At 44.8% G+C, this 25,326-nt stretch overlaps 2 protein-coding genes across 3 annotated transcripts; both read left to right on the top strand.

The window, feature by feature from the left end:
- Positions 1 to 7,141: 7,141 nt before the first annotated feature.
- Positions 7,142 to 12,421, top strand: MRGBP (MRG domain binding protein). Its single transcript, XM_064391514.1, has 5 exons — positions 7,142 to 7,799; positions 8,673 to 8,794; positions 9,355 to 9,436; positions 9,943 to 10,020; positions 11,049 to 12,421. Exons 1-5 carry the CDS (start codon positions 7,157 to 7,159, stop codon positions 11,237 to 11,239), a joined length of 1,116 nt encoding a protein of 371 aa, XP_064247584.1. The 5' UTR covers positions 7,142 to 7,156; the 3' UTR covers positions 11,240 to 12,421.
- Positions 12,422 to 13,796: 1,375 nt separating this feature from the next.
- On the top strand, positions 13,797 to 24,323 carry OGFR (opioid growth factor receptor). 2 transcript variants are annotated; one of them, XM_064391307.1, is made up of 9 exons: positions 14,750 to 14,860; positions 15,698 to 15,751; positions 17,570 to 17,614; positions 18,297 to 18,359; positions 18,643 to 18,727; positions 19,070 to 19,148; positions 19,600 to 19,666; positions 19,923 to 20,071; positions 20,878 to 24,323. In XM_064391307.1, the coding sequence occupies exons 1-9, from the start codon at positions 14,765 to 14,767 to the stop codon at positions 22,247 to 22,249; spliced, it is 2,010 nt and encodes a 669-aa protein (XP_064247377.1). In that variant the 5' UTR covers positions 14,750 to 14,764; the 3' UTR covers positions 22,250 to 24,323. The 2 variants fall into 2 exon arrangements, with proteins under 2 accessions (XP_064247376.1, XP_064247377.1); XM_064391306.1 differs by lacking the exons at positions 14,750 to 14,860; positions 15,698 to 15,751 and adding an exon at positions 13,797 to 14,092.
- Positions 24,324 to 25,326: the final 1,003 nt, after the last annotated feature.

Raw genomic sequence — 25,326 nt, 5'->3', positions numbered from 1 at the left:
TGTGTGGGTGGGATCCAAAGCCCTGTGTGCATGATCAGCCTCAGCCCTCACCTCCCTGTTCTAGTCTGTGAAGAGAGATTTTGTGAGTTTTTAGAAGTATAACCCCCAACAGACACGATAAAATCCAACAGGTATTTTCTTTCCAAGTGTCTCGCATGGATAAATGGTGAAATTATCTTTTATGAAAGAAAGTGGGCTCTTCACACCTTTCAGAAAATGCCTTACATTTAAAGCTTTACCTCTGATACTGTCTCAAGGAGCATAAAACCAGCATGAATGGCTTAGGCAATTGAGAAATCTTGAATAGGAGGGGAAGCTCTGCCTCTTTGCAAAAAGCTCCCAGCCACAGCTTGCTGGGAAAAGCTGAGGAATGTGCTCCCAGGCCCTGTCCCTAACATGATTATGCAAAGTAGATGACAGTAATAGTGCTGCCATGCCACCACTTACATTTGCTCTCTTCAATTTTATGTAATTTTCACTGAATTTAGGTCCATCAGGTCTACAGGAGGCAGGTGAAAATGAGATCCTTACTCAAAGCAATTGATGCAGTTGAAGAAATGGGAAGTGCTGAGACTTCTATCCATTAAGCTCAGAATGCCCAAAATGCAAAGAGATAAATTCTACTTAAAAGTGCAAGTTTTCAATTACTTCCATTCCAGGGAAAAAAAAAAAAAAAAAAAAAGAGGACTATGAATCACAGCTGTCCTCAGAACACTTGAATATATGTGCTCAGGTGGGAATTATGATATCTGTGCAAAGGCTGCATTCCCATAGGAATCTCAAGTTGGAGTTTGGAGTGAATGCTCTAAACTTCAAACATCAGCTTTGGGGTAGAGCAAAATAAACGAGGGATAAAGCAGGATCAGTAATTTAAAGGCAGACCTTGATCTTAGTGAAGCAGCAGAGCACCCTGGCCAAGTCAGCCTCCTAATCCACTATAAATTCCTGCAGCTCCAGAGTGGAATGAGGTGCTGCTCTGAGTAGGAAACTGCAGAAAGTGGTGATTAGAATTCTGGATGCAGTACAGAACTGCTGATCCAGTGGGCAGGTTTATGCAATTAAGTCTCTGATGAAGATATCATACATAATTTACCAAACTTCTTAAGCAATCCCTCATTGGCATCATTGGATTTTACATCAAATTATAGCTCCTCACAACAGTTTAAAAAATCCCTGAGTTTTGCCACACAAGCTGCAATGCACTGAAATAAAGTTCTGCTGCTGAATCAGAAACCAGGAAGTAGCCAAGTGTATCAATCCATACCAAAAACAATTGCACATTCTACCTTGGTGATATTGTTAGCTCTATCTGTGCCTTTTTACAGGAACAGATTGATATATATATATAGATTTTTTAGCATATTTTTTATATAGTGATGTCAGTCATGACAGTGTTGTCTACAGCCTTTCTTTAAACCTGTTTATTTACTTGAGGAGTTTTTTTTTGCTCCTGAGACACCCTAAGCAGGCACATAGTAAAAACTGACATTTTTTTGGCTATGAAGATGGAAACACTTCAGATCTAACCCAAATACTTTAAATTACTGATACAGTTATTTTGGCTTAATTTATTTTTTCTTTCTTTTTTTTTTTTGTCTGTGTTGTTTTAGAATGAATAACTGGCTTTGCAATATGTGCTGTAAATTACAGAAAAAAAAAATTAAGAGTCCCGGGCCTGAAAAATAATAACCAATTACCCCCTGCCTCCTCTTACAGGTATCTCTTAAACAACCAAATAAACAGAATACATTCTATAGGGAATTCTACCTTCACTGACTTCAATGGAATTTTTCCCCTTTGATTCACACTTAGGTATAAAACTACATTTTTTTCAGTCAGTCTGGGGGTTTAGTGCTATTAAAGATGGTGGTGGAGTCATTGAAAATGTGAAGGATAAAACTCAGACTTTAGGCAACACCAGGCAAAGCTGCCCCTGATCCAGGGCTGCATCTGCCTGGTTAAAGGCAAAGTGACCCAGGTTAAGAACATCTCCTGCCAATGGAACCACTGCAAATATACTGATGATTTCTGAGAATCCAATTTCTTCTCCAGGTGATGGCCAGTGAGGAATTTGGCTCAACAGATAAAGCTCCAGGATGAGATGTACTGGTTTATCAAGCATTCCCTACTGTGAGTAATTATACACTTTGCACCTTGATGAAAGACAGAATTACACAGCTCTGTTTTGCTTCTCTAAATCAAATGAAAATTTAGAATGAAACCAGAAGTGTTTATAAAACAAAACAGGAGATGGGACAGGACTTATTTCCATGACCATTGAGGAAAAGATGTCCAGTGAGTAGAACTCTATGAACTCTTGTTTCAGTTACGCACTGACTCTAGAGACCTATTTCTACAAATTCAGACATTCCTTGACAAGTTACATGGTTTAGACCTGGCTGCTTCAACTGATTTATCATCACTGCAAGCCAAATTTCAAGTGGACTTTTTTCCTTCCACAGCTTTCTGTGCTGTTTCCAGCATTGCCTGCCTGGCTGTGGCTGCAGTTTTACCCCTGCTTCGGATCCATCCCAGGAAACAACTTCAGGCATCACCCACACATTGCAGCCTAAGGGATGATGCTGCTGAAAGATGCTTGTGAATACCCTTACCAAAAACGAAATGCCAAAAAAAGGGGCCCTAAGAGGATCTCCCAGACCCCTGAGTGGTTCTGTGTGTGTTTGAAGGAGCACACGTGCTCCATGAAAATCTGCTGCCACCCTCTGCCACAGCGGCAGCTGAGTGTGGCTGTCGTTCTGATGCCAGCTAGGCAGGGTTTCTTCTTCCCTGCTTCCCTCCTGAAGATCCTTTCTGCTCATGCTGCCTCTTTGTTATTTTACAAACTAGTAGTTATGGTTTGAAAAAGAATGTTTTTTAATGCCCCCGAGAAGAAAGGGATGAGCTGAGCAATCCTAATCAATGCTGAAACTGTCAAGGAGGGGAATTCCTTCTGGAGCTGTCCTGACCAGCTGGGTTAATGAGACTTTAGTTTGGCTGATATTTAGGCACCATCAGTAAAAACCACCTTCAGTAAAACATACTCTGATGCTGGCTTGGGCTGGCCAAGGATTCAGGAATTGATCCTTGTGCTCACCTTGAGGTTGTTTGTTATAAATCCACTGGTTATCTTTCTGCTCTCTCTAAGCCTGGGCTATGATGGATTTATTAAACTGAAAAAATAGTAAATGGCTTTTCCTTCTCCAATCCCCTCTGTGCTGGGATATTTTAAAGCACAACAGCAGCAGTAACAAACGCCTCTGTGCACGCTCAGAGATAATTATTTGCACTGTTTTTATCTACTTTTCCAACGTTTGCCATCTGATGCCCACCTAATATGAAGCCTCCCTCCTCTGGGAGAACGAGCACAAATGATCGCAAGGGAAAAATTCAGTTTGAGAACATATGTCTGAGCAGAGTGGATCCCCTGTCTGACAGCTGCTGCCCTCAGCCTTGCTGCTTCACCCTTATTTTTATTTAAATTCCCTATTTTGCACCTGTAAGAAGCTGTGCAGGGCAGATCTTGAGAGTGAATTTTCCATTCAATGTCCTTGTTTAATATAATCAAACACACCTTTAAGCAAAGGGAAAAGGTAATTAACTGGAAGAGGCAATGCTGCTCTAAAGGGCTTTGTGATAAGACTCTAACAACAAACAGCTTTATCTTCTAGCAGGGAGAAAACCATCCTCATATCAAAGTATCTTCACTAATTTATTAAAAGATATGCAAAATAAACAAGCTCCAAGTTTTGGACAATTCCCTGGGTAGTTCTGTTAAAGGAAAACTTCCCACAGATTTCACACTGGAAAAAAAATGGATTTTGAAAGTACAGCTAAAGCTTGCAAATCACATCAGAACTGTTCTCTTCAGGAGGTCCTCCTAAATCACAAAGGGTATTTTATTCACAAATACTGGAATATGCCAAGGTAGCAAGGTTACTTATTTTGTAGGAGGATTTATGGAGCTGAGAGTAATTTGGTGCATGAAGAAGCTCCAGGAAAATGTACTTCTGCATGTACTTCTTACCTGTGTAAGAAAAATCCTGTTAGATTCTATATTTAAGAAGTTCTAGACCTCCCCAGCAAAGGTCAAGAGACTGGGTTTAATGCAAAATTAGGCAGATGATACTCTTTTACAAATGTTCATGAGGCACACCAAAAAATTACAGGATTTGGAATGAAATTTTTGCTTTGTTAAGGGCACTAGCACATGGTGTTCTAAAATAATGACAGAAATAGTTGTAGCCATATTGCTTATCCCAGAAATCCAACGCTTCTAGGGAGAATGCCAAATGCCAGGCGGATTTCTCAGTTGTTGCAAAGTCTTAGGAAATTACTGATCATCTTCTGGTGGGGGAAACACTGATCCAGCCAAGGGCTCAGCACCCTTAGGTGCTGAGCAACCAGACAGGTTTTTAAGGCTGAAAGCAGCCTAAAGAATAGGAAGAAAAAGGAAGGAATAAAATCATGCACATCTTACACAGCCCATATCTGCTTAAACCCAAAAGTAGAATTTAAAGTTGAACGAGAGAAAATGTAATTATTTCTGAAAAATCTGTTCGGTGACTGAAAAAACAAAACCAAACCAGTCAAATTTAATGAGGGAAAAATTAAACTCTGGTCAAGATCCAGGTGGAGGCTGTACATGGCATTATTATAGGCTCCCATATGTTTCCTAGAGGCATTGAACATGACAAGGGAATTTAGACTCACAGAAATGTAATTATTTGTGATTGAAACAAAATAGCAGTCAGTTTATGCACACACTGCTCCTGTTGCCTTAATATTATTGTACTGAATTGAATTGTTTTCAGATGCTGTTGTATTTTCAGAGGTAGACATAGTTTTTTTCATATTCTGTTTCACATGTTACTTTTTTTAGCCATCAGAACTTAGTGACATAAAAATTGCTGTCTGAGTTGACACAGTTATTCCCTCTTGATGTCTTTAAGTAGGAGCATAATGTGACAGATGAGAGTGCTGAAACTCAGCAACTCACACAGGCTTAAAAATAAGTAATTCCTGCAAAACTTTGAAAACTGTTCTACCGGGGAACAATTTTTGTACTCTGAAATTTATTTGCTCTTCTTTCTCCCCTCATTTTTTAATGTCTAGAAACATGTATGAAAACAGGGATTTAGTTGTTCAGGAGCTCATTTCCTCCCGCTGTGCAGCCATCACAGGAAATCACAAGCCTTTCTCTCAGCAGCAGCTGAAGACCAGGCAGCAGCACAGATCAAATAAACACTGAAAGATTAATCCGGGCTGAGATTTAGGGCTGGGTTTAACTGCAAAAACATGAGGACCTGTGTTTGAGATTGGCAAAGTCCTGTGGATAGGTAATTTTGGCTCAAAACGAGGAAGTCAGTGCGCAGCCTGGGCTGTGTGAAGGCAGGTCCAGCACAGGCAGGACACAGGTACAGCAGTGACAGCAGGCAGAAGGAATATTTCTGGGATTCCTCTAGTCTTGATGCAGAGAAGTCGTTCCAGCAAGATCTCTGGTCACTCTGGAGCTCTCAGAGAAAACTGTTCTGGAGAACTTCAACATCATCTAAGCCAGACTGGAGTCACAGAATCCTTTCCATTCCAAGAGGTCAGACTGAAACTCACTGGAAAAAGAGGAATCTTACCCAGGCATCCACACCCAGGATTCACACAACCACACTTCCCAAGGCTTCACACGTGAGGTTCTGGGTTTAACTTATTTCAAATGTTTATTTAATGTTAGATTACCTGCTTGAGGTATTAATTACATCAAGCCCAAAACAATGGTACGAGCCAGCTCTTTGTGTACGAACAGGTACAGAAAGTTCAATTTCAGAAAATTGCATCTTTCCCTTCCTGCTTTTTATTATTTGGATAATTTGCATTAAAATAATGTCTCTGCTTGTGAGTGTTTGCCCCCACTGCTTTATTATTCACTCAGAACACTCATTCCTTGCACATGATGTGATCGTTATTTACTGTTGAAATACTTTTAATGTCACTAAATGGATTAAATCTTCAAGTGAGGAGTGAGCAATTGGAAAGCCCTATCACCTAAGCAACAGCACTCCTATTTCATGCCTGTGTGTCTAATTATACCTAACAAGGCAAAAACCCCTTATCTCCGAGGGAGTAATACGCTCCCTTTCTTCCCAAACTTTTTTTTTTTTTTTTTTTTTTTTTTACATCTTAAATGATGGGCAAAGCTGATAGGGTTGGCATTTTGTAACCAAGCCAAGCAGTTATTTTTTAAGCATCAGTGCCAGGTTGGTATCTGATATAAATTATCAATATTGATCAAAACCGATCGATTTTACATAAAACTATCCTGTTTTAACAAGGAGAAGTGGTCAGGGGGGTTGCAGTGCTTGGACATCCTTCCACCGTGGCAGCTCCTTGGGCCAGACAAGGACAGGCCATGAGGGTAAATGCTGAGCTGGCCAAGACTTCACAAACCAAGAGGGTAACTGAAATAAATGGGGCAGGAGATCTTTCTCCTTTTTAAAGGCCTTTATTAAAAAAAATCAGCTCAGGTAGGGAGAAATCGACGGGTCGCACCCACGCCTCCAGTGCTCCCAGGAGTGGCTCGGAGGAGGAGGATGATGCAGCTGTGTCCGCTGGTCTGCAGGCAGAGCTGGGGATTCCGTCCTCACGGGAGAGTAGAAAATTCTGCTTTTTTGGTCTAACGTTTCAGGTCCTCTTTCTAGTTAAGACCTTTTATGTTAGGGTGAGAAGGATCTTAGCAGATACTGGATTAAGTTCCTCATCTTTAGACGTCATTAGGTCTCTTAATTCCATGTTGGCTCGTTGTTTTTAGGGTTTTTTTTCCTGGAACGTTACAAAATCTGGTGAAATGCATTCTCATCTGCATACTGGCTCTGAGGTCACTCCGCCCCTGCTGCCTGCGGGGTCTGGTATCACCCCTGGCAAGCATCAAGGGGGACAATGGCTAATTACCGACCATTAACAGGTAATTGAAGAGGAACTCAACAATAGGTGGCTGCAACATGCAGTAACCTTCAATTTAACAGCAATTGGTTCAACTTTTTTAACTTTGCAACCTTAAAAATCTAGTAACTTTTTAATTCACAACAGTAAGCACTGGGGCGGCGGAGGCTTCCTGGGCAGCAGGGCTGACCCCCAGTGCCGCCAGCCCAGTGCCAGGGGTCCTAAAATGCAGAGAAGAGCCCTGCGGAGCCCATGGCACGGCAGCGCTCTGCTGCCTCCGCGAGTGGCCGGAGAGACCCTGAACAGGACCGCGGTGCGTAGGGCTCTTCCCGAGCCCCGTGAGGCTCTTCCAGAGGCCCGCAAGCCTTCCCGCAGAGGCTCCCCAAGCTCTTCCCAGCGCTCCACATCGCCGTTCCCAGAAGTCCCCGAGCCTCCCCCCGGGCCGTGCCGCGGCCTCGCCCGTCCCTCAGGGCCGGCTGCCGGCGCTCAGCCCCCGCCTCCGGCGCTGCGAGCGCGGGCGGCCCCGTCCGGAGGAGCCCCCCCGAACCTGCGGGGCCCCGCCGAGGCTCCCCCGCCCCAGGCCCGGCCCCGGCGCGGCCGTGCCCGGCTCCCGGCCGGCAGGAGCCGCTGCGGGCGCGGCGCGGCGGGGATGAGCGAGGCGGAGGGCGGCTCGGCCGCCGCCGTGGAGAAGCCGCCGCTGCCCGCGGCCGGGCCCGGGGCGGCCGCGGCGGTCGCTGCCGCTGTTGCAGCCGCGGCGGCGGCGGCGGCCGGCCCGGAGCCCGGCGCGCCGGCGGAGGAGGCGGCGGTGGTGTGGAGCCCGGAGGTGGAGGTGTGCCTGTTCCACGCCATGCTGGGCCACAAGCCCGTAGGTGAGCGCGGGCCGCGGCCTCCGGGAGCGGCAGGGCCGGGCCTGGGAGCGGGGCCGGGCGGGGGATCCCGGGCGGCTCCAGCGGCTCCTGCAGCCGGGCCGGGCCCGCGGGGCCGCGGCGGGGCCTGTGGGAGGGAGCGCGGGCCCGGCCGGGGCCCTGAGCCGCGGTGTGAGCGGCTGCCCTGCCCTCCACAGCATCACGGAGCGGGTCCCGGCTGAGGGAGGGTCACTGCAGAGCACATGGCGCGGGATTGTGTCCCGGCCGTTCTGGAATATCTCCAGTGAGGGAGGCTCCACACCTCTCTGGGCAGTGTGCTCCAGTGCTCGCAGTAAATAAGTTCTTCCTCATGTTCAGGTGGAGCTTCCTGTGCATCAGTATTTGCCCATTGCTTTATGTCCTATTGCCCTTTAGACATTCATAAACATTGTTGAGGTCCCCTCTTAGATATCTCGTCTGGAGGCTGGACAGGCCCAGCTCCCTCCGCTTTTCATTGTCAGAGGGATGCTCCAGTTCCTCCTCTGTTGCCCTCAATGGACCCACACCTGGAGCTCTCTGTCTCTCTTGTACTCAGGAGCCCAGAACTGGACACAGCACTCCCTATACATCCCTCGGGATGTTTCTCACACAGCCCCTCTAAAAGCTCTGGCTGTGTTAGAATTACCCACAGGGGCACCCTCAGCTCTCTATAGAATAGCACTTGCAGCGTAGGGTGAAAGATCAGCCTGCCCAGCTGCCAGCTGTCTCTCCTGTAATGTATGGATTCCCTGTAAGAACATGACTTTTTAAATTCATAAGTAAATAAATTTATTTGTATCTCTAAGTATCATAAATAAAACTGTTGGCAGTGTTAATTGGACTGGGTTCTTCCCCCAGGTGTGAATCGCCATTTCCACATGATTTGTATCCGGGATAAATTCAGCCAGAATATCGGACGGCAGATCTCATCCAAAGTGATCTGGGACCACCTCAGCACCATGTATGATATGCAGGCTCTTGTGAGTATAAAGGCTTGATGCTGCCACATGGTTTCATGGAGTTTTGCCAGGCCAAAATCACTGGGCGTGTTGTACTTTTCATGGTACTGAGAATTAGGTGTCATTCCAGTGAGTTGATGGGGTTTTCCCTGAATAAAATTAATGTAGGTAGGAGACCATAAAACCTTGAGTGTTTTTTGGTTTTGTTTTTTGTTTTTTTTTTTTTTTTTTTTTTGATACTGTGTTCTGACTTTGTTAAAGTTGCCTAATGACTGATCCAGAAAATGTTTATATACATATATGTGTCAAATGAGAAAGTCACCATTGTTTACATAAGAATTTGCTATGTTTGGGTTCCAAAAATGATCTCAAATGATCATGAGTTGTGATCTCAGATATCCTGACCTCAGTAATCAGTTTGATAGCAGAAGCCTCCTGATTCTCTAACATCTGAGGTGTCTTGTTAAAAATTATTTAGCTCCTAATTGCATGTAAAATGGAACTTGAGATTGCATGTCAAAATTCAAATTAAAGTCTTTACAAGTCACTCACAGAGATCCTTCTTTTCTTTTCTTTCTAAGCATGAATCTGAGATTCTTCCATTCCCTAATATAGAGAAGAATTTTGCTCTTCCTGATGAAATGATTCAAGAAGTCAGAGAAGGTGAGATGTGATTGCAGTCTCTGATTGTTGGTTGCTTTAATTAATCTCATCTCAGAATCTTTAACAAAACTCCCCCCAGAAAGCATGTATTGTCAAATCTAATAGAAATGTGCAGGAGTTTGACAGAAATCTCAGGTTGAGCAGTGAGAGCTGGAATTTGAAATTTAGCTGATGTGTGTTATCCAAAGTAGGAACTAGAAAATTCAAGCACCTGCCGAAGGACCCCTTGGGATATTTTAAACTTCAGTGGAATGCTTCTCAATTACTAGAATTATTTTACACTAAAAATTCAGTGTGAAATCTTAGTATAAATAAGACATTGCAATATGTTTTGCCTGTTCAGCATTTCACTTTCTCATGTTAATAATAATTTATTGGCATTGAATTACTGCTGAATGTTGCATGGAATATTTGCAAACATGCAAATGCGCAGAGGCTACTAATCCATAAAAAATCCATGTGGTTCTTTAAAACCATCTAACCATTGCCAATGATGCTTTCTGTAGGAAAAGTAATGATGGAAGAAGAAGTGAAAGAGGAAATTTTAAAAGAAGAGATGGAAACACATGCAGGTCCTGAAGAAGGTAATTTTGTAACTCTCTACTGTGTAATACGAGATTAAAAACCAACTGTAATTGAGAAATTAATGTTAAATTGTAAATCCAAATGCAGTGTACTTTGTGATTTGTACTCAGACTTAGCCTGTGCTCGTGCTAAGAACTTGACTAATTTAAGAATGCACAGAGTAAGCAGCTGCTTATTAAAAAGATTTCTTCTTTGCTCCTAATTCATCTGTACAAAGTTGTATAGCTTTGGAGATTTTTGGCTTTAATATGTACTTGACAAACCCCTGGGATTCTGAAGGAATCTGAGGATCTCTGGAAGAAAGCTGGGTCTGATTTTTTTGAACTTGAATGCTCTGTGTTGGGAACTTTGTAGCCATGGGGGAAATAGGGCCTGTAAATCAAAAGGGATTGTAAAATTGCGTGCTGAAATGGGAAGGGGGGGGCAGAGTGCTTATTTTATTTTATTCTCATTATCTTGCTGCTTTTAAATAAAAGGCTTGTTTTCCTAACACTTTGCTGTAGAACAAGTCAAATGTGAACAGTAGAGATCCTGCTATTTATCTTAATAGACCAAGCCAACTGCTGACTATATAATTTCATCATATTTATATCACTGAATAAGTGGTGTTTAAAGACTGTAATAAAAGTTCTAAAATGTATTTTAAAATATATTAAATTTTTGGGTGTTCAGTTTTAAAATTATCTATGGTACCAAATGTAATGACTGCTGCTGACTATAAATTCCATAGATCGGTCCTATGTTTCTGTAAGTGTTCCTTTTAATTATTTTAATACTAAGCACTGTTTAATTCCACTTAATGAGTTTGATTTTTAGCCTGTCAAAATATATGCCTGTCTTTAAAGCAAATAATAAAAGCAAGATGTGCCTTTCTCAGAGATTTTTCCTTAAGACTTAAATGATGGACAAATATGCTGAGAGTCGATTGTTTTGAGAAGTTTTATGGAATATAAAGAAGTTTGATATCACTCTTGTTTGCCTATGTGTATGACTCTGATCTGGAATCATTACTTTGGTCCTGTTTCAGTTTTTGCACCCTCTGGAAGTTTAGGAAAAACAACAGAAAAGCCAAGCAGCAAAGAGAAAGAGAAAACTTCATCAGATCCTGGATCCAAGGAAGGGTCTGATAAGAGGAAGCGCAACAGGGTCACCGAGAAGGTTCTAAATGCCAACAGCAACCCCTCGAGCCCCAGCGCCGCCAAACGCCGCAGGACGTAGAGCTGAGGAGCAGTGAAAAACTCTGGGATGGGAGGAGGGAGCAGGAAAAACAAGGAGCAGCACATGAACTTGCAGAGGAAGTTGAAGAGCCAGTATTTGAGGAATCTGCGCACTGGCTTTGTCTCTCCTGGGGGTTTGAGGAGCCACCTTCCCGGGGTGTGGGACAAAGCTGGCAGTGGGGAGGGTGGGTGTGACAGTGCCAGGGCTGCATTTCAAACCAGCAACACCCTGTGTCAGCACAGCTCGTGGAAAGAGTGCCCCATGGGGCACATGGACCCCCAAAAGCAGAGCTGATTTCTGTGAATGTGGGACTGCTTTTTCTGCCGTTGCTGTCTGTGACTTTACAGACCATCTGTGGGTAATGTTTGGCCATTTCCCTTCCATTTGTATCAAATGTCTCAATTGGTTGGTTCAGTAAAACTAAAATTATTTTAAATGCAGATGACCACTGCATTTGAAGTGTTCTGTTGCTCTCTTTGCTGGAGGAACCTCATTTCACCGTTTTTGATGTAACATTTTTCAACCGTAAGCAAAGCCAAAATTATAACACCCCTAGCCTAAATAATTAATAAGTGTCCTAAATAAAATATCTGGTGATGACACATGGTTTTATAAGGGATCAGCCGAGCTGTGCCTGAACATGGAGGTGTTGCTTCATCCATTTGTAATACAGTAGTGTATGACAGTGGGGTTTGTACTTAATTATTTATTTTTTTAAAGCAGTTTTAGTAGATGTGAATGGAATTGGTTTTCCAAAATGTTCATTTTGTTCTACAACTGAAGAATCTTGCTGACATTGTAATGCTTATCTTTTATATGCTAGAACTTTGAGATTTGATGAAGTTACTATTTTTGTGTTGTCAAAAGAGTGATTGCAGTCAACGCACACCTGGTAAATGGTGAATGAAGCAGGCTGAAATGGTACTGAATTGGTTTCATTATATTAACTACCAGTTAATAAAAAGAAGAATTACTTCTTGATCTCTCAGTATTGCCTTCAAGGTGAGGCACTAGGAGTCTTCTCCTTTTTTGGTTTTATTCTAGGTACATAGCCAAGTTCTTGTCTGCCTAGTTTGCTTCTCTTGTTTTATACAAAGAATAAATTTGACTTGTTTTTATTTTACTAAATGGCAGTTGTTGTGTGACTTGATTAAAATCTGGCTCAACTTATTTTAGAAGTGATTTAGCATTAAAGTGTTGATTACTGTGTCACGATCCACATAGATTTTGGCCATAAAGTGCAGATTTTGGAACTCTAGTCTCATATCCCTGTGGGGAAACCCTTCTCATCCATGGCATTCGAAGCAGAAAGTTTTGCTCTACCAATGAAATGTTTATATAGGTTGAAGTAGAAATACATTGACAATGGTGAGTACTGGTGCAACCACTCAGCACCAGCCTCACAGCAAGGAAAGTCCACTTGGGGATTTCACGGTCGATCCAGCAACACTGATTTTTTAGGAATTGTTTCGATGCGAAGTTGAGTATGGGCAAATGTAAACACTTTGCTTGTTGTCGCCATTCGTTTTCAGAGTGCTGGCTCTTTGGGAATACCTGTTCCCGTCCGAGGCTGGCATTCCCGTTCTTTGATCCCCGTTCCTGCCCGAGGCTGGCATTCCCGTTCTTTCATCCCCGTTCCTGTCCGAGGCTGGCATTCCCGTTCTTTCATCCCCGTTCCTGTCCGAGGCTGGCATTCCCGTTCTTCCATCCCCGTTCCTGTCCCAGGCTGGCATTCCCGTTCTTTCATCCCCGTTCCTGCCCGAGGCTGGCATTCCCGTTCTTTGATCCCCGTTCCTGCCCGAGGCTGGCATTCCCGTTCTTTCATCCCCGTTCCTGTCCGAGGCTGGCATTCCCGTTCTTTGATCCCCGTTCCTGTCCGAGGCTGGCATTCCCGTTCTTTCATCCCCGTTCCTGTCCGAGGCTGGCATTCCCGTTCTTTCATCCCCGTTCCTGTCCGAGGCTGGCATTCCCGTTCTTTGATCCCCGTTCCTGTCCCAGCCTGGCATTCCCGTTCTTTCAATCCCCGTTCCTGTCCCAGCCTGGCATTCCCGTTCTTTGATCCCCGTTCCTGTCCCAGGCTGGCATTCCCGTTCTTTCATCCCCGTTCCTGTCCGAGGCTGGCATTCCCGTTCTTTGATCCCCGTTCCTGTCCCAGGCTGGCATTCCCGTTCTTTGATCCCCGTTCCTGTCCGAGGCTGGCATTCCCGTTCTTTCAATCCCCGTTCCTGTCCCAGGCTGGCATTCCCGTTCTTTGATCCCCGTTCCTGTCCCAGGCTGGCATTCCCGTTCTTTGATCCCCGTTCCTGTCCCAGGCTGGCATTCCCGTTCTTTGATCCCCGTTCCTGTCCCAGGCTGGCATTCCCGTTCTTTCATCCCCGTTCCTGTCCCAGCCTGGCATTCCCGTTCTTCCATCCCCGTTCCTGTCCGATCCCGCGGGCGGTGCCGGATCCCCCGGGCGCGGTGCGGGCGGGCGCAGAGCCCGCGCGGGCGGCGGCCAATGGGGCGCGGCGGCGCAGGAAGGGGGCGGGGCGTTCCCGCGCTTCCGTCCCCCCGGTCCCCCCCACACGTGCCCGGGCTTTGTGCGCGCGGGCGGGCGCTCCCGCCGCCACATCCCGGTCCCTTTCGCTTTCCCTTTCTCCTCGCCTTCCCATGGCGGCCTGGTTCACGCCCAGGGCGGAGGAGGACGAGGCGGAGGACGAGGCGAACCTCTGGAAGTACGACTCCACCTGGGAGGGGGAGGAGGAGGAGGAGGACGGCGAGGAGGAGGATGGCGGCGGCGGCGAGGCGGCGGAGGCGGAGGATGGCGGGGAGCCTGCGGGGCAGGGCCGGGCGTGGGGCTGGCGGCTCAGCCAGGTGCGTGTGGGGGCCCGGAGCGGAGCCTGCGGGGCGGGACGGCCTGAGGGGACCCCTGGCAGCCCTTCCAGCCCCTTGCCGGCCCTTCCTTCCCCGCCGCTCGCTCGGTGCCGGCGGAGGCTCCGCGGCCCTGGGGGATCCGCGGCTCGGAATTTCTCCTCATCTTGAGGAAGCAAATCCCCCTGGAGGAGGGGGATTGCAGGGATGCTGTCACTTGGTGACTCCTCAAGACCCGTTACGTTGCCGTGCGGTGGGCAGTGTAATTTTAATTCGGTTTTTCCCCACTATTCCCTGTGATGTGGGTACTTTATCCCATAAATAAATAAATACAGGTGTGTGGCACCTGTTCGCCGCTGCTGATGGCCGCTGGGTTTGACATTATGGCATTGATGTTGCTTTAAGTTTTTGGTTGGTGTCCTCAGCTTTGTATGGCGGCCTTCCCATGCCATCAATAAAAATCCGTTACATAACATCTGCTCAGTTTTAAAAATGAGCTGTAACTCTTTATTTCTCGTAGACGTGTTTTATTTCTCAGGGAGTGTGTGTAGCGCAACTTTGACAACCAAACAATTGTGTGCTTTAAAAACTACAGGTACGTGTGCAGTTTTGAGCAAGCTGCAAAACACAAGCACTTGTGTCTGGTGCCTTAAAATAATATTTATTTGAAATAAAATGAATTTCTTAGACTTATCTGAGGTTTCTGTTATAGCATCAGTGGATATCGGTTTGACATTGGGTGTCAGTAATTTCTTCTCCAGCTTTGCTTCGGTAAATAGAACTTTATCCTTTTCAGTACTTGCTATGCCAAGCAAAACACACTCCAGTGCTTTAACTCCTCCCCTTTCTGGGAAAGGGAAACCACTGCTTCACTTGGAGTTTCATTTCTGCACCTCATCCTTATCTTTAGAATACAAACAGGCAGATAAAACTTTCTCATGAATATACTTTAAAAGAGCTTGATGTTAAACTCCCTTTTTTTCTTAATGAGCATTAAAATAGAAATAACCACTTTTGAAGGAACAGCAAATTATCTGTGCAAGTAGATCTGGGAAAGGCCAAATGTATTTTGGGTGGAATAGCTATAATTCTGAAGAGAGGAGGCAAAGATTTCATTTGAAGTTTTTTGCACTGTTGGAGTGCACCTTATCAACTTTTCTTTTGTACGTGGCTGGACTTCACAAGCTTTAATAACTCCAGAACATTCCCATTATTCTCTTTGAATGTGTTTGTTCTTCAGGTTCTTTTTTTTCCTTAGAGCAACTCTGGATGGTGCCAACTGTAAAAGCAAGGATCATTTTTTCACTCCAGTGAGTGGACTTCTCCAGCTTTGCCTTACAAAGGAGGAGGTTGTTGTCTCTGAGACAGCCCTGGAATATTATTCTGCATTTTTAAATAGGAGCTCTTCCTTCAGTGATGAATGTGTAGTCACCTCTCTCTGGCAGTGCCCAAAATATTGTAAGGGCACTGAGAGTGAATGCACAAAGAAGCAGTAAATCTTCTGCTAGCCATTTATGCCTTTGCAGCCTGTCAAAGGCATGGATCAATTTCCCCAACTTGTTCTTACTTCTGCTTATTTTACACTAATTCTCATTCTTCTCCCCTCAGCCTGGATGGTTTTCTTTTTGCCTGAAGCAGATAATGTCTTTCTTTGGTACTGAGGTTAGAGTTTTTTATTGTTATTTTCACTATGCGCTTTCAAAACAAACTTAAAATTCTGCTTCTGGCTTTGCATTTCACTTGTGTCTCTCTGAATGTTCACAGCCTGAAGTTCCTCAGGTGTATCTTTCCAGCTCTTACATTTCAGTGCCTTCAGCTTCTATGGGTGAGCTTTGAAAACTTTGGGGGTTGTGTTCGTTTTAAGAAGTTCCCTCTCAGACTGCTGTACCACCTGGAGTTCATGATCAGCTGTTTTAATAACAAACCCCATGGTCCTAAATCTGCATCAACAAAAGGTTTCAATCATTCTTCTGGACTCTTACCTTTCTTGTTCCTGTGCTTTGTCCACAATCCACATCCTCTTTTGTTCCAGCAGCTTTCCAGCTGGTTTCTCAGCCAGATCCTCTTTCTGTCCCACTCCTGGTTATGTTCTCAGCTTCCCTTGCCTTTCCCACAGCAATGCACCTTCTGCCTGGTGTGATGCAGGTTTGGAGCATGAAACCCACTCAGTTTTACTGTGAGACAAAAAGGTGTTGGATTTCTACAGAGAGGTTTCAGCCTTGCTGTTTAATTTGTGTTTCTTACCTGGAAAGGAAAACCTAAAGTTGAAAGTTTGTAGAGACCCAGGAACAACACCTGCTTGGAGGAGCAAAGCTGAATTTTGCTCTCTTTGCTTCCCCATCTTGTTCTCTGGATTGCTGTGCTCCAGGCTGCCTTTTCCCTGGATCTGGCTTCTTTCTGGACAAGACTTTTACAGCCTCTTACACCATGGCATTGCATCTGTCTCTGTTTCTGCAATGACTCTTCAGCAGAACAGTTCTCTAAGTGGGACCCAGTCTGCTGTTCTCCTCTCCCACCTGACTGTGTTCAAGGATGTTACTTTAGAACCTTAAATGTAAAGAATTTCTGGGATTATTTGGTAATTGGGAACAAAATTGTCATTAATGCCACATGGCTGTCATCAGGGCAGCTGAATGGGTGGCTTTGTTACAGCAAGGTGTTAAAAATGGAGACCCATTCCTGCCTTAATGATTAATGAACCAGTGACCAGTGTTTGTTAGAAAGTGGTTTTATTTTTCTCTGTCGTGTGATGTTAAATACCAAATGATGCTATGAAGTAACTTGGGGGAGGTTTTGCTGCTTCTTTCTTCTAAATTTCATTTAATGCTTGTTTTGCAAGACTCTGCACATCTTACCCCCATTTCCCAACTTCCCTGTTCTCTGTGAGCTGGCATTGAACCCTCTGGCTGTGCTGTGCTTTGGGTGCCCTCTGTTCCTGAGCAGCCTTGTTCCTTTTGGTGGTTCTCAGTTCACAGAACGCTGTAAAATCCTGTCATGGTTTGGGATAAGATGGTTCAGCACTCAGCAAGATTAAACCTGTCTGTGTTGCTTGTGAAATGTAACAAAATCCCTTATCACTGAGGTAATCAAATGTATAAATAAATATATCTATTTCAGTTAAAATGCACTTTAAACTAAGGCATACTTGCAACTTCTATTTCCATGAAGTAGTCCAGAGGGGGAAATAAAGCTGTTCTTTGAGTTCTGTCTAAATGTCACACTTGGAATGAATCTAGCACATCTGTGATGAGAACCTGGTGCCTATTCATGTGACACCACAGGTTTTTCTCTGTAGCAATTTGAATTATGCATAAAATACAGTAAATTCAGCTGTAACTAGGTAAATCTGTCACTTGGCAACTAATAGGGATCCTGTGAGTCACTGCTGTGGGTATTCTAGTTTTGCATCTATTTTTTTTTTTTGTTTTCTTAGTGAAGTTTGGTTTCAAAATGTTCCAACTAAATGCTTTTTATTTGCAGGATCAAAGCTCAAATTCCTCACTGCTGTCTTGGAGGGGTTTTCAGGTAGGCTTGACATAAAATTTGGTTACGTGGAAAGATGGTTAATAATGAAGAGTATGATTGGAAGAGAAGTCCAAAAAATAAATATCTAATGTGACCATGTGGCTCTGGTGCTGTCCACTGTCTAAAGCAGCAAGGCTGATCTTGAGCGTAAAGCAAAGATGAAGAAAACTTATTTCAGCAAGGTCTGCAGGGAATGAGAATCTTGAATTCAAGGTATATTTCTGCATCCTAAATTCTACAATTTTAAGGTCTAGCCTCTGTCTTCACTAGTATTTTTAGCAGCTCAGAGAAATATCTTGATTTAAAACCTTTGAATTAGGGAAGAACAATCACATTTTCATGTTTGGGATCTCCAGCTTGGTCTGATCTTTTCCATTGGCAAACCCAAGTGGGATAAAACATATAGATAAAACATAAAAACCTTGATTAATAAGATGAGAAGGAAAAAGTAGTATTTTGGTGACAGGAGATGGTGTTATCTTCTCTTGGTTTAAATTTGTCTTCAGGAATGCAGAGACATAACTACAGCACCAGTCTGGGTGGTTTTGGGGGTGCTGGGAGTGCAGAGGACATGCAGGGAGCCTGTGTGAGGTGCTGAATTCAGTCAGGGCATTATATTATGTTATTTTATTTTGCAGAAGGTGATTTTATTCTGAATCTCTGCTCTGTCTCTTCTCTCCAGTGCAGCGGGAGGCGCAACTGGACTGCGGCGAGAGACCTGCAGAGATACAGGAACCATTACCCAGTACGTGCTCCTGGGCTGCTCCTCGCCACTTCTGCCTGCAGGAACTCTTCCCAGATTTGGCAGCACCTTTTTGCCTTTGCTTTACAGGCTCAGCACCTTCCAAGCATTCATTCGTGAGGGGGAAGGGATGATGTGCATGTGGGTGCATCAGAAACAAGCTGCTACTTTCCAAAGCACATTTTGAGAATTTAGCTTGAAATGTGTAGGGAATGTGAGGGAAAGCAAGGAGAGGTATTGCCTTTTAAAGGGTTGCTGCTTATTCATTTCTTTTCCTTGTCTCCAGGATTTGAAAGAACCAGAGAATGAGGAGGATGAAGAGATGTGGAATTTAAGCTTTTACAAAAATGAGATTGCTTTTGTGCCCCACGGTGAGTGCCTTGTGTGGCGACTGCTTGATGCCATCTGCTGCAGCTGGTTGATGAAAGAATAGTTTCATCCATGTGAGACAATAAGAAACCAAAACAAACAACCCACCAAAACCACCACCCAAACCAATAAAAACTCATCAAGAACTTCAATTTTTAAATATTCCTGCTCTATTTTCCTTAATATTCTGGTGGTAGGAAATGAAAGTATTTTTCTTGTTGGGGAAGCTGATGCCTGGTGTAAATATCTGGGTTAGGATAGTGAGCTGTGTGGAGTGACTGACTGGCTAACTTTAATTTTAATTTGGTGTCACTTCTTGCCTGACCTTTTCCTTTTCCTTGCAGGTGTGAATATTGAAACTCTGCTCTCATCTTGGGGGGACAAGTATGAAACGCTGGAAGAAAACCATTCCTACATACAGTGGTAAGTTGTGTGCATGAGCACAGTGCCTCTCCAGTTGGGCCTCTTTTAAGTGTCAGGTGGATCTGTGTTCCTGATTCCAGCTTCACACAAGGCCCAGAATTACTTTAGTTAATTGAGTTGCACTCCTGAGGAAGCAAAGCACTAGAACTCCTGAAAGCACAGGTTTCTAGTGCAGCTGTGGCAGTAGATCTCAGTCATTTGTGGTCTTGTGGCACAAAGTTAAGGCAAGGAGAGAGATCCACATAAACAAGGTTTTTTGTTATTGCTGTAGACAATACTTTTGTGGGAGGGGTTTACTAGAAAACCACTTCAGTGTCCATAAGGATGGGAGTTCTCCAAGAGCTGCCTGTGATACCACAAATTTTGAAATCTCTTTTGGTGTTAACAAGTTGGGTACCGTGGGTTGGATGTCATCTTTGCTCATCTGACCTGAAAATTCCTTTCTCTGCAGGCTGTTCCCTTTACGTGAACATGGGATGAACTGGCGTGCCCGGCCACTCACCTGTCAGGAAATCCAGGTATTTATTTTAAGCTTTTTTCTCTTTTTTGTTTGAGATCTGCAGGGTCTTAGGATCCCCCCATGTTTTTTTCCATTGTTTCCTTGGGTTTTTAGTGTGAACAGAGCTCACAGTGAAGCATTTGCCTGTCTTGTGTCAGCAATGAAATGCTTAGTGATACAATCAACCCTTGTTTAGAATTCAGGTGCCACTTAAATCTGGTGCAGGTAATTAGAGAGTTGCATTTTTTTTTCTAATTGCTGTATCTTGTTTTCAGGCCTTCAGGAAGTCCAAGGAAGTCATGGACAGGTTTTTACGTGCTTACAAGCTCATGCTGGGATTTTATGGAATCAACCTGGTCAATGAAGAAACTGGAGAACTTGAGAGAGCAGAGAATTGGCGTGAGCGATTTGAAAACTTGAACAGGTGATTGTGTTGCTGCTGTTGAGCCTTTACTGCAGCCAGGCACTTTGAAGGGGAAAAAAAAAGTCTAAGCTTAGGAAATCCCCAACCATTGAGGAATAGAGAGTTTTGTTGATAAATGTTATCTAGTGAAAGTATTTTTAACTTTTATTCTGTTAAGCTACAAAATAGAAGTCTTTCCATATGGTTCCCTGATTGTTTATGAAGCACCCTTAATGTGTGTCAAATGCTTTGAGTCCTTGTGTGAAAAGTGCTCTGCAAATGGGATGGTTTTATATTATTGCAGGTTTTGTGGAATAAGTGACTACCCTTCCTGGAGATATTAACCTCTTGAAAGGAGTGAGCATGATCACAAAAGAAAAAAACAACTTGAAATCTGTCAAGTATTAAAATAAAAAAGGAAAAATCAGCTGTGTCTAGCTAAAGTCCTGAGGTTTTGGCAGCATCCTTTCATGCCTGTATTCTCAGCACTACAGGCTTACCCTGCAGGGCCTCTGTCAGGGCAGGACTTGTGTATCTGCCCCAACTTGGTGGTTCTTAACTACTGGTGGCTGATTCAGAAAGCCAAAACCTTTCCAAGCAGCTGAGATGATGAATCCCATCAGCCTAGGGAGGGTTAGGAAGGAGCTGCTGAAGGCAGACAGCAGCAGTGGGTGCCTTAAAATAAGCCCACCTGTGCTCCCATTTTCATTGTCAATAGTCTTTAATGGCTCACAGTCAGTAAATGATAAAACATTTTGCAAATGTCCCAGAGGTTCACAGTGACTTGTAAGACTCCCTTGACAGCTTTGCTTATCTGTGTCCTTCAGGTTTAGCCACAACAATTTGAGGATTACTCGCATCCTGAAGTGCCTGGGGGAGATGGGATATGAAGACTATCAAGTGCACTTGGTGAAGTTTTTCCTCACAGAAACTCTTGTTGAGGAGACATTACCAAATGTCAAGAGAAGTGCCTTGGATTACTTCCTCTTCACTGTCAGAAGCAAAGAAAAGAGGAGGGAACTCATCCACTATGCTTGGCAGCACTTCAAACCTCAGAGCAGCTTTGTGTGGGGGCCTCGTGACAAACTGCAGAAGTACAGACCCCGCTCTGCCAAGCCACAGCTGCACCAAAGGCCTGAGGATAAACAGGACCCTCTGTGTCAGAAATGTGATCCTGTGGAGAAGGGTCAGAACCAGTCTTCAGAGGTGGAACAGAAAGCTGGAGATGCTGCAGAGTTGCAGCCTGAACTGAGTGATGAACATGTAAAGGAGAAGATAAGCAAATGTGTTTTGAAGGTAGGAGATGATGAAGAGGAGAAGGAAGCTTCACTTGCCCGGCTGGAGGAAAAACTTTTAAAAAGTGAAGCTGAAGAAGGGCAGGGTACTGCAGAGAATGACAGCACAAAGGAGAGCAAGAAGAGAAAACTGAATGCAAGTTTGGCAGATGCTAAAGGGGATGGATCATTGAAAAACTCTGCTGATATTGAAAACATTTCCCATAATCTGGGAGAGTGTGCAATTGCTGCAGAGATCCCCTCCTCAGACCCAGTCTCCCAGGCAGAAGAGAACCAGGAGGCTCTGAAGGAAGATGATTCAGGCACCAAAGAGCCGGCGGCGCCGGAGGCCGCGGATGCGGCCGTGAAACGCAGGAAGGTTGATAAAAAACCATCCAGAGGCAAACAAGTGAACTTGGCCATAAACCTGAGCATGGGGCCCTCAGCCTCTGGTGCCAAGGCAAATCCATCTGCTGCCAACGGTGAGGCTGGAAAGGAGAGTGTCAGTGGGGAAAATGCAGCTGTGGCAGTGCCAAGTGAGAAGGGAGGTGGCGACGCAGGTGGTGGGGCTGTGAGACCCCCAGCTGCCTCCAGGCCCCCCAGGACTGGCTGCACTGCTCCAATCAAGGATGGCTGGAAGTCCAGTGGAGATCAAGACTCAGCAGGGGGTGATCAGCACCACTGCAACAACAAACTCCTGGGGAGTAAAAGTGAACTAGACGGGGTAGGACAGCAGGAAAAGGTGGAAGAGGCAGGTGAAAAAGGGCAAGAGGAAGACACAGACAAGAAACAAGCTCCAGAGAGTCATGAGCAGAGCATAACACCCACTGGTCCTGAAAAAAGCAGTGCTGAGGTGCCACCAGAAAAAGGTGAAGGCTGTGAGAATGGAGCAGAGCCTGGAGAAGAGCAGGGAGCAGCAGAGTGAGAGCAACACAGCAAGCACCTGAGCCAACAGAGATGACACTGCCCTGTCTGCTGGGAGCCAGCTTTGGTGGCTTGGAGAACTCAATAAACTTCCTTTGGGATGATCCAGCTGGCCCCTGTCTCACTTTCACTCTTCCATGATTTTTTAATCATCTCTAGTAAATTCACTGAGCTCCAGCTCTTGATGACCCTAAAGAGGAAAACTTTATTAAATAGTCATCTTCACGGACAGGCTGTGTCCTGTTGCTGGGTTTTATCTGATGTTCAGGGCTATCTTGGAGCAACGGGGATTTCTGCACTTTGCTTTGATTATGGTTATGTCCCTACTGAAAGAGAAGATGAAAACTGATCTGTCTCCTTGTTTGAATTACCTAAGTATTTATTAAAGACACGATTTTTAATGTCAGACAGCATGACCTAATCTGCCATGCCTTCCTACTGCTATGTAACTTCTGTTTGTTATTGTGAAGGGCTGTACCTTCCCAGGAGTTTTTTCCTGGTAAAAGTGCTGTTTCTCTAAAAGAGATGAGTATATGGATTTCACATGATGTCAGTGTAGTTGCCTCTTCTCCTATAAGGAAAGTAGGTTTGGCTTTCAACTGGGATAATCTGTAGCCAAAGTGTGTCTCTGATCAGTATGAACCTTTGGGTAGAGATTCTGTTCTCTGAGGTGCAAAGTGCTGGGTAATTATTTCTCTTTATGCCCACAGAGATTGCTTTGTAGTTCTTGTCAGAGTTAAGACTACAAATTGCCTGCTGGTTTCTAAGAGAAAAAGCTCCAGGTTTTGCATAACTCTTTAGAGATGCTCTTCCCCATGTTTTCCAGCCACTTCATAGTCTTCCACAGATTTTTTTCTCCATGACTGTTTCAGAGGCCCTCATTTCTCAGTTGCCAAAGCAGCACAGATATTTCCCAGTGCATTTTTTTCAGCCTTTGCTGGTAATTTGCAGTGGCCTGGGGGGCTCTTTCCTGCAGGCCCATGGCATGAGGCTTGATGTGTCAGATCCAACCTGTTTCCTACTTAGGGCAGGGTTGCTTTGCCTTTAATGTCAGACAGCCAGGGCATGTTCCAGTGCAGCATGTCTGGAAACCACTGGGCTTTGTGGGGCAGTTAATTGAAACGTTAATTGGAGAGGCTACGCTTGTCTGCTTCGTTTATTTCCAGCCCTGAAGAATTTACTTTCAGACCTTGCCAGCTCTTTGCCTGCCTCTGTTCCTGACCTCCCTGTCAGCTGTTCTGCCACACTACACAATATTCCACCAGGTCTGAAGGAGCATTAAAACAGTTTAGCACCTTCACTCCTAAAGATTTACAACAGAGGATCTGTGCCATGAAGCAGAAGAAATTGTTTCCAGCAGCCTGAAGGTCTGGACTTGCTGTTTGCTCAGGTTGTTTGGGTTGGTTTGGAGGTTCTTTGGTGCTGTTTGGTTTGTGTAGGAGATGGCCAGGGAGCAGATGCAGCAACTTGTGCAGTGTCACTGTTTTTCCTCTCTGCTACAGCTCTTAAGAAGCTTTATCTTTCAAGGAACTGGAGGGGTGATTTGCCTTCCCAGACTGTAGGTTCTGATCCAGCGTGCCACATGTGTGTGGGAATAAAAGTCTGCAAGCTAACATTTGATGTTCCTGGTCACACACGTACTGAAAAAAGGCTTTAATGTTTTTAAAGTACTTAAGAACAGATGGAGGTAAATAGCCAATAAGAATACACTTAATTACAGATAGAAATACTTGAAGATGTTGAGTGAGAATTCTTTCCTAACAGATTCCTAAGAGTTGTTAATTGTGGCTTTTGTACAGATTTATAGTAATTTTCTTATTTAATGAAATTTTCATTGTGAATATGTGCTCAATTGGGGCATAGATCCTATATCTTGTTATGGTTTTGTGTTTAATGGGATTTCACCCTGAGCCCCAGCCTGGAGTGAGTGCTCAAACCACCCCCTTCCCTCTCCTCCCAGGTTTCCTTTTGGCTGTAGGTGTGTGTGGTGAGTTCACAAGGTGTTTGCCAGCACTCAGAGCTGTATCACAGAGTCTGTTATGTTCATTCCCCTATTAAAGCATGACTTCAATGCATATCTGTTTCCTTTTATATTTTTTCATCTTTGAGGGGAGGATATGACCATGTATTTACCCACACCCCTGGAGCTGTTGCTGGGATCCCCCAGCAAGAGGTGCTCAGCTGGGCTCACCATGGCACACAGCTGCTGTTTATTCCCTGTGGAGGTGATGCCCAGTCTTCCTCCACCTCTAAAACATGCCCAGTGAATGTTTTAGGGGAAAAGATCCCCCCCATGCTGTTTGTTTAATGATGTGCTTGGAAATCAGAATTGCAGAATGGTTTGGGTTGGAAGGGACCTCAAAGTTTATCTTGGGGCACCTTCCACTGGACCAGGTGCTCAAAGCTCCATCCAGGCTGGCTTTGAACACTTCCAGGGGTGGGGTGTCTGCTGCTTTCAGAGTGGTTTGCATTGTTTTTGCAGCTCTTCTCCCACAGGTGTTGTGATGCTCTGCAGAGCAAACCAGGACTCTGCTTGGAGCATCCCCTGGGGCTCCTGCCCAGCCTGGCTGTGGGAGCTTCAGTTCAGGGGTTTTTTCCCCTCAGGACACAATAGCAGAGGTGTTTTTGTGCTAACATTTCCTCTAAGTCACTGTGTCCCCTCAGCTGTGCTGCCTGTGGGATGGAGGATTACTGGAAATCCTTCTGGTCTGTGGGATGGTCTTCAAGGTGAACACTCCCAGGGCCCTTCCTGAGCTGCTCAGGGGCAGGCTCCACCTGTGCAGCCCCCAGGCCCTGGCTGGCTCTGGACAAGGTGTGGCTGAGGAATTTGGGTCTCCTTTGCCTTCCCTCCTGCCTCCAGCTGGCCTCAGTGTGAGGAGGAGGTACAAGCTGTGCAAAGCTGCTCTCTCTCTTCGGGGTTTGGGCTGTCTAATAAAGGATTCCAGTTACTCTGAAGCCATCAGAAGGCTTGGAGACACACCTTGCCTTTCTGTCCCCAGCTGCCTGTTCCACAGAATCTTGTGGCAACTTGGTAAATCCGAGTCCTTTATCCCTCTGCCAAAGCTCCTGGAATGCTGG

This window comes from Passer domesticus, chromosome 16 (genome assembly GCF_036417665.1).
Source record: "Passer domesticus isolate bPasDom1 chromosome 16, bPasDom1.hap1, whole genome shotgun sequence".
NCBI classification, from domain to species: domain Eukaryota; kingdom Metazoa; phylum Chordata; class Aves; order Passeriformes; family Passeridae; genus Passer; species Passer domesticus.
This window is presented reverse-complemented; position numbering and strand designations above follow the sequence as displayed.